Genomic DNA, 9,469 nt, shown 5'->3' with positions numbered 1-9,469 from the left:
CCATTTTACAAACAAGGATATTGAGATGAGAGAGTTTAATAACTTGCCCAAGGTCACGCAGCTGCTAAGTGGTGGAGTCAGGGTTTGGGACCTGGATTAGTTCGTAATCACTATGGGAATTCCTCTGGGAGTGGATGAAAGAACCAGAACAGGATACCAGCAACTTCCTAAACATTGCCTGAGTACCCCCAGTCCTTTAAAGAAAGCCTATGGAAAAATCTACCGTGTTTCCCCAAAAGTAAGACTGGGTCTTACATTAACTTTTGCTGCAAAAGACACATTAGGGCTTACGTTCAGGGTATGTCATCCTGAAAACTTATGCTAGGGCTTCTTTTCTGGTTAGGTCTTATTTTCAGGGAAACACAATATGAACCGGGCGCTTTCACATGTATTTTACTTCCTTTCGTCCACACATCACCACCTAGGAGACTGATATTTTCTCTGCTTTACAGAGGAAACTGAGGCTCAGAGACGTGAGGTGACTCCCCAGGTCACATCGCCTACCAGTGGCAAAGCTCGGATTGGCACCTCATTTTGGGGTTCGGCCGGTGCACTCTCTCCTGATTCTGCAGTGGCTGGAGAGGCAGCATCCTAGTTGAGTTCTCTGTCTTTCAGGGAGAAGTCACCATGTGCTCTGAGACGGGCTCCAGGTACACAGGCATGCTGCTCTTGGCTTTGGCCACTGCAGCCATCGTCGCCAACCTCCTACTCTACTTTCCCAACGGGCAGGTCCTGGAGCCTGCCAACATCACAGACTTCGTCTGGTTTTTCCACGGCTTTCTTGGAGCTGGACTCTTGGTAAGCATGAGGTTTAGCTAGCTTACCTTCTGCAGGTGAAGAGTACCCCTAAACACCTTGCAAATCACAGTACAGCCATCTCATCTTGGGGCCACCTTCCCTAGGCCCCCGGAGCATGGCTGGCTGCTCCTTGTCTATACCCCACAACACAGAATACATACATGCTTTCCACGTTGCACTTGGCACATCCTACTGCAACATCCTTTTATGTCCCTGCCTCCTCCATGAAGCTGGCTGTGAGTTCCTCAGGAACAGAGCCCAAGTCTTGTTCATAGTTGCCTTCCAAGTGCCTACCTACCAGGGTGCTGGCTGAGAGTAGACCTGAGTATGTGGCTGTCAGCTGAAAGACACACTTTATAAAGAGCACAATAACTGAGTGCTTGTCAGGGTCGTCAGGTTTCAAGGGGATCGTCTTGAAAAATAATTGTGTCGCTCCCATCAAGACTCGGCTAGGTAAAATTATAGGGTTGGCAATCTCTTTCTGTAAAAGGCCAGATGGTAAATATTTCCAGCTTTGCAGGCCAACTGGTCTCTTCTTTCAACTACTGCGCTCTGTCGTCATAGAACAAAAGCAGCCATAGACAATATAATAAACAATAAACAAATGGGCATAGCTATGTTGCGATAAAACTTTGTTTATAAAATAGGCAACTCACTGGATTTAGCCCACAGGTTGTAGTTTGTTGCCCACTGAGGTAGACACTTTTCTTTTCTTTCTGCCTTTGTTTTTAATTGGCTCCTCCTCTCCCAGCTATCCATGACTCCCTAAGAAAATATCATTTGATAATGTGAGACCCCAGTGCCAGGCCCTGAGTAGGTACTTAATGGATGGATGAATACATGGGGCATAAAAAACCCTCAGAAAAAGGGGATCGCCTCCCTCTGGCTTCTTCTCCCCACACAGTAGTAAACGCAGTGTTGTCTCAAGTTGCATACATTGACCATCCGCCCCTCCCCTCCAAGCCAGAGGCTGGGCCTTCCTGCACAAGACATCTAACTCAGCAATAGCTGGGCCAAGGTTGTCTGGGTCTCAGCTCAGAGGCTCCCTACCGGGCAGCGCACACCTAGCAGTCTAACACATCCTGCTCAAATCATGAGCCTGCTCCTGACCTGTAATGCGACCTCCCTGAGCTTCAGTGAATGGAGAATTGCACCATCTCACATGGAGGTGATATGAAATGAGAGAACATATACAGAGCACCCCTACATATCTGGCAGCTAGTGAAATGCAGTGTCCTCTCTCCTGGCTCAGATTACCAGCTTCTTCCTCTCCTCCGCAGATTCAGCTCCTTGCCCATCTCCTGCCTCTCACCTTCACTGCTTATTAGTGCAGGACAGTTGCTCATTTCTCAGCTGGGAGTTGGCCCAAGTTTGTTTGGTGCAGTGCCTGTATGTTTTGCTTTACAGTGACTTGGATGCTCTTGGCAGAGGTATGCGCCCTCCAGTTCCCTTCACCGTCCCCACCTCTCCCTATTGATTATCTCAGGACACACTTTCTTACTTAAAATTACCTGCTCAGCCTCTAAAGGCATGTGAGTTTGCATCCCCATTCCACCCCCCAACAAACACACACATAAACACCCTCAGACTGTCAGGTGAAAGAATACGTTTGACTAAGTAGCCCTCATTTTTAGCATCAAACGCTTACCAATTATACTTTCCCCAGGGTACGTCTTGGTCACCGTAGTAAGGACTGGGCATGTCTCACATGCTCGCATCAGCAAGGACATTACCAGTCCTTTCTCAGGGCACAGTGGTTCTTTTCATAATTTAGGTTCATCCATTATGTATTAATTTCTTGTTCCTGACCCACGATCCTGTCATGCCAGTGCCCTTTCTCCTACCCCACACGGCCGGAAGAAACATGGGGACACATCATTGCAAATTGCACCACGATTCATTGGTTCTGATTCTGTGTTGAGCACTGGGCTAAGAGCTGCTGAACCCCAGAGCTCAGAGCCCAGGGGGAAGCTGGACAATGCAGTGTACTCAGTGCAACAGGACAGATTGGGGGGAAGGAAGCAAACCGTTCATTTTGCCTGGCAGGGGTCACTGAAAACTACAAAGAGGAGATGTGGTTTCCCATGGCTGTTATAATAAATAACCACAAGCTTGGTGGCTTAAATCACCAGAAATTTGTTCTCTCACAGTGCTAAGGCCAGTGCTTTGAGTGAATGTGTTGGCAGAGCCCCATGTTCTGGGCTCTAGGGGAAAATCTAGTCCTCGCCTTTTCCGGCTTCTGCTGGCTGCTGGCTGTCCTGACCTGTGGATGCATTGTTCCCATCTCTGCTCCAACTTCTCTGCCTTCTCCTCCGTGTGTCTGTCTCTGAAAACTCCTTCTGCCTGAGATTGTATTTAGGGCCCATCCCGGATACACTCCTTCTGTTCAGATCCCAATTTAACCACGTCTTTAGTCACACGAGGTGATATTCACAGGTCCCAGGATTAGGAAGTGAGTATGTCTTTGGGGTTGGGAGGGGGCATTTGTGCGGCCTACCACAGGAGATAACATCTAAACTGACCCTTTGAGGGTAAAGAGGAGATTATTTTATGGCATATTCCAAGACCCAGAGGCAGGAAAGTCCTGGGTCTACCCTGGGAGCCCATAAACTGGGTTGTCAGGAGATCTGAATGGTGGAGGAGCAGTGAGGCTCTGGAAGCAGGGCAAGGCCAGGCCATGACAGCTGACGTACAAAGCCCAGGGCCTGTGTTGTATCCTACAGGCAATGAGGAATCACTAGACATTTTTAAATAACTGGAGACACAATCAAAACCGCATTCTAAAAAGATAACATTCCCTTCATTACAAGAGCATTTGTGTTTGTTTGTTTGTTTGCCACAGGTTTTGGTGCCAGCACTAATGCTGTTGAGAGGAGGTGGAGAAGATTGCTGTGCTCACAGATGTGGGGTAAGTACTGCGGGTTCTGCAGAATGTTTAACTCCCACCCGCCCCCACCCCTAAAGGGCTTATTTCCTAGGCCGTGTGCTTCAGCTCTTTTGAAGGATAGACTATTGACCAATGCTCCTTTGGAAGCATAGTAATGTTATGCAAGACACTAGCCAACAGAGACGGGGGCTGCTGCATGAGATCCCAGGAAAATGCACCTGGCGAGGGTGTGAGAAGAGCCATTCACAGTGGACACAAAACCTGCAAGCTCTGATAGACCAGCCTCTTGGGGTTTGGTTGTGTTTATATCTGTCTGTCTGTCTGTCTGTCTGTCTGTCTGTCTGTGGAGATGTCTAGGACCCTCTCATCCCTTGGCTTTCCTATTTCCACTGTAGCCAAAGAGGCAACACACCATAGAAATGGGATTCCAGCAAGAAGACGTGTTAAATATTATAGTCTCAAAAACACTTTAACAGGCACTGTCTTACAATGCACTATGGAGTACAAAAGACTGACACGCTCCAAGTTCATTATGTATTCATGTCTTGTTCCTGATCTCGTCTCTAATCACAGCCAGTTGTCCTCTGCTCTTACATTTCTAGTTCATATGCCATGTCATTTTTCTGCTCCAAAAATTCCTTGTCCCAACACTTGCAGCTTCCAATCAGACCCTCCACAGAGACCTTAGCCCCACATCACCTGAGGACCATCTCCGAGGAGCTGAGACATTCCATTCAGCTCCAGCCACCACCCCCACCCCCCATCCCCCCTCACCCCCCGCGGTAAGAAAGACACAACACGGATATGGGAAGAATAAAAGCTTCGGCTTTGAAGCAAACAGGTCCCACCGCTTTACCCCAATTCATGAATGCACTAATATGCCGGAAGGTCACCTTTCTTTGACACTTGCCTCGCTGTCACCCTCATTCAGTCACCCACCCAGTCAACACATATTTATGGGGTTTGTATACAGTACAAGCCCTGTGTTGGTCACTGACTCAGACATTAAAAAAACAATTATTCATTTATTCACCCAACCCTCCAACAAACACTTACTGAATACCCACCACCAGAATGGCAATAGGTTTCATTTAGAACGCGAACCTCAATTGATCAGTCACTTTGTTTTGAAAAGGACTGTGAGGCCTTGTCCAGGGTTGGAGGGAAAGAGTGCTGAGATCCATAGTCCCATGTCCACTGTGAGTGTAGACAAGGGACCGGCAGCACACTTACTTTATTTGCTAGGTGGTGTGTCGGCCCTTGGAGTTCAGCGGTGAACAAGTCACATTTCCCATTCACAATGTTTTAGTGGATGATTTCAATCTTTAGAATTGCAACTGGGGAAGATGAATGGACAGAGGCTTCTCCACCCTAGCACCCATTTTTTGTACAGTTGGGAAGTAAAACCAGGATACTGACCAAGACTGGCAACTACAATAGCAGATTGAGACCCTCTTCCATTTGCTGGGAAACTCAGGGAATGCATCTTTGAAAAGAGGACTTCCCACCACCTTCCTCCCCATTGCCGCACTGAATTTCTGACTCTGTTCCATTTCAGATGCTGTTCCCTGTGCTTCTGGCCATACAGGGCATGGTGGGGGCTGTGTACTGTGTGGTCATTTCTTCACTAGGTTTGCTCAGAGGCCCTTTCTGTGACACAGGCAGTGGAAACTACACCTACCCTTTCAGGAATGGCAGCCTGGAGTGAGTAGCATTCATGGTCTTGGGTCAGTGTCTAACATCTAATGATGATACAGCTGATGACCACAGAGAGTGTGTGCTCTCAGTACGGACCACCCAGTAATGGGGCCAGGTACTTTCATTCATACCTAGTCACTTTTTCTCTCTCCACACCTGCTCCTAAATCAACAATCTCTAGAAGGTGATTGGCCCAGGCCAAGAAGTACCCATGAATTAAGCAGTCCACCCAAGGTACTCAGTATAATACCTTGACTGCATTAGCCCCAATTTTTAAGCTCAACTGAGTATGTGCTGAGGGCCTGCTTAGTACTGGGTTGATGCTGGGATAAGAGATGAGAGTACAAAGGAAGGATAAGACAGATTGCCTATTTGCAAGTTGCTCACACTCAAATTGGGGAGACTTAATTACCAAATTTGGATCTGCATAAATATCCTAAAATGGCTGGGCTCTATGATGGATGTTTATTTTCCTAAAGGAATAGACAGAAACTCAGACTGAGAAGTACCCTGCTCCTCTTTTCATGTTCTCTCCCTGGAAGATCTTATCCAGCCCCATGGCTTTCAGAACCATCCATCTATCTATGTAACTAATCCCCAAATGTCTACCTCTAGCCTAGATCTTTCTTCTGAGTTCTTGACCCCAATACCTAATCACCTCCTTGAAACTTCCTATTATTGAACATCTCACAGCATTTCAATATTAATATGTCCAAAACCCTTGATGTCCCCATGCGAATCTCCTGCCATCCCATCCCATTTGATGGTACCTAAAACCTGAGTCTTCTTTGATTCTTCTCCCATCTCACTTTCCATGTTCAATGTACCACCAAATCCTGTAAATTTCCTTGACAATGTAACTTGAATACACACTGCTCTTCACCTAGTCTGTCATCACCCCATTCCAAGTCTCCAACACCTTGTACCTCCACTCCTACAACAGTCCGCCAATAAGAATCTGTGGGGGGAGGTTCATCAAGAAGACATGACCATCAGTTGACTTGCTAGTTAGACCCAGGCAATTGGGGGCTTCCCACCTGCCCCCCTATCCTTGGAATGTGTGTCTACTTGTCTTCTCCACTCCAAAAAGCTTCTCCAAGGGTAAGCCTTGAGATAGAAATGTGGTGTTGAGACTCTCTGGACAGTATGCGTGACTGCATCCAGTTAGAGCCTCTCTATAAAAACTTTTAAGATTCTGACAGGCAGGTACAGAAAATTACTCATCTTGCAGCCTCAATACAAGCCTCTTAAGTAAGTTCTCTTGCTTATTAAACCTGCCACCTACCAATCTGGAGTGGCCTGCCTTTTTGTCTGGACTCTGCCTGTCCTCCATGTATGAGGTCAGTTTCAGGTTGTACCTAGGGAGCTCCTGTCCAGGTTTAAGAAGCAATAGTATTCCAGTTCCATTTTGCCTTTCAACCCTTTTACCATAGAATCGCCAAAGGGGTTTTTGTAAAATGTAAAGATGCTGATAAGGCCAAGAAATCTTTATGTTAAGAACTTCCAATCCTGTTGGGGACTCCACAGATATGGATATGGATATGGGTGAAGGTAGAAATATGACAGAGATATCAAATAATATATAGCTCAATGAAATATGGCCAGAAAACCCATTCTGTCTTTGTCCAACTAGTATACTTGGATTCCAAATTTCCCTTACAGTTTTTGCTTATGTGCTCTTTCATTTTACAATTTACTGCTCTCCTCTTTGCTACTGCCTCCTTCAAGGCCAGGGGACTCCACCTTTCCCTGTGAAGCCTTCTCTAGCTGCTCTAGACCTCTAGACTTCCATTTTCTCTGATAATAATTATGATATAACTAAAATATACTGCCTACAGCATGGCAGGTACTGTGGTATGGATGCTATTTTTAACCCTCTTTTACACATATGGAATCTGGTGTAGAGAAACAACTAGGAAGTTTATGTAGAACTTTTTAGTGAGGGAGCTGGAATTAGGACTTGGGTCTGTGGGATTTTTGGAGCCCAAGCTCTTAGCCACTCCTACTGCCCCTGAGATCCTGATAGCAGTTAAAATCTTACAGCCAGGATTTCCTGCTTCTTCATATGCTCTCTTGTGTGGCTCTGTTTGCATCCACAATGCCCTGCTGAGATGTTGTGCTATCAGAGGGAAAGACCCTCTCACCAATGAGCAGTAATAAATCTGCTGTCTTTATGAAGACGAGAGCAATGAAGACCGTAAAGCTTTGTAATCTCCTGTATTAGACTAGTGCTTCTCACATGGTGGTAAGTAGCAGCTCCCTCCTTTTGCTATCTCTCAAAGCCAGACTTATTTTCTCCTCTGTCCCGGCAGGGACAACTACTTATTCAACCAGCCCACCTGGACCACCTGCCAAGAGCCTGAGCATATTGTCCTCTGGAACGTGGTCTTGTTCTCCATCCTCCTGGGGATTGGCCTGGTGGAAGCAATGCTGTGCCTTAGTCAAATCATCAGCGGACTCTGTGACATCTACTGTGGTACCTGCATCCGGAAAGGACAGGTCAGTGCTTCTAGAACCTGGGAATTTTCAAGTCACTTCCCCCTGACCTGTTCCACACCATCTCTCTCCTGCCCTCACCCCACACTCCCAGAGGTAAGCCAGTAACTAGGAAACACCTTTTGAAATGTAGAAAACTTAATTTGCCACTTTGGGCTTAATTTTCTTTCAGGTGAATATAACTGGTTTATGACCAGCCTAAGAAATCACAACTGATTGACAGACAAAGGAGAGTTCCCCAGGTTCAGAAGGACTGGATTTGGTGAATGTCAATCTCCAGAGTCCTGAGAAGCTGAGAAAAAAGCCCCAAACTCTCTTAGCAGTGTAGATTTTTATAAAAGGACAACAGTTTTGAGAATATTTCATCTTCTTTGGCAGAATCAAGAATGTTGTTTCCCCCAAATGATCTTTAAGAGTGATATAAGAAGTCGTAGGGATGTACAATAATGGAAAAAATAATAATAATATCACAATAATAGATGTTTAAATGTATTCAGTTACTGTATTCCAGTCTGGGGCTAAGCACTTTATGTTGTTTCAGTTAATCCTATAAAACTGGTGGCATTATCACACCATCTTGCAGATGAGGAAATTCAGGCTCAGAAAGGTTTTGTTACTTATCTGAAGTCAATGAATATAAGTTTTGAATTTGAGCCTGATTCCAGAATATAAATCTGGTCTAGATTTATATTCTAGACCACTATCCAGTGGATCTCAGAGTTTGTTGCTTAGATACTAGTTCCATGGATTGTAATAGGTGCTATTTACAAAAAGGGGGTGGAAGGGACTCCGTGGTCAAATTAATTTGAGATACACTAAATTAAACAAAGTTTAATAGATTTCTCTACCGAGGGACTTGTCAGAACCTCAATGCTAATCTCCATAAAGAGAATAGCAAATGCGTAATTCCCTAGTATAATTCCCTCATCTTATTTCACCACAAAACCCTTTTCTTTTGGAACAATTTTTATGGAGTTAGTATTCCATGGAGCACACTTTGAGAAATACTGCATGACACAGTGATGAGGTAGAACCTACCTCGCTTACCCCATGAGAATCCAAGAGACTTTTTTAAATAACCGGAAAAGCAGAAAAATATGGGATGAAACAAGCTAAGGACTACTCACCTGTGTTTAAAAAAAAAAAAAAACGTTTTGCTGTAATCGCTGGAATCAGAAGTTTTCTTTGCTTTTAGGCTTCTTTACTGTCGTTGCAACAAATACTTTTGAGAACTCAATCTACCATACAAGCTATGGCAATTCCCAAAGAGGCAGCAGATAGGGTCTCTGGTACAGGAAGCTTGCAAACTAATGGATCCTGAATAGCTGATTGCTTCCATAGATGATACCCAGGGCCCTTGCTAGCTCATATGGCTCCTTTGTACAAATCAGGAAAGAAAGCAGAGGATACAGCTTGGCAAGCAGACAGAGCCAAGGGCAAAATTTAAAAAGGTGCCTTCTGCTCCAGATTGATGTAGCCTATACTGGGTTAAATAATATCCCCACGTCCAAAATTCATATTTAGCAGGAACTTCAAAATGTGACCTTATTTGGAAATAGGATCTTTGGAAATGTAGTTCGTTAAGATGAT

At 45.2% G+C, this 9,469-nt stretch overlaps 1 protein-coding gene across 1 annotated transcript; it reads left to right on the top strand.

Annotated features, from left to right (window-relative positions):
- Positions 1-627: 627 nt before the first annotated feature.
- LOC308503446 (transmembrane 4 L6 family member 1-like) lies at positions 628-8,072 on the top strand (the record flags this gene model as incomplete). The annotated part of the gene is made up of 5 exons (XM_081062731.1): positions 628-798; positions 3,641-3,706; positions 5,244-5,389; positions 7,696-7,882; positions 8,052-8,072. 5 exons carry the CDS (start codon positions 628-630, stop codon positions 8,070-8,072), a joined length of 591 nt encoding a protein of 196 aa, XP_080918857.1.
- Between the last annotated feature and the right edge of the window lie 1,397 nt (positions 8,073-9,469).

This window comes from Rhinolophus hipposideros (assembly GCF_964194185.1).
Source record: "Rhinolophus hipposideros genome assembly, chromosome: 10".
Classification (NCBI taxonomy): Eukaryota; Metazoa; Chordata; class Mammalia; order Chiroptera; family Rhinolophidae; genus Rhinolophus; species Rhinolophus hipposideros.
The sequence above is the reverse complement of the archived record's forward strand: the minus strand, read 5'-3'. Positions and strand labels throughout refer to the sequence as shown.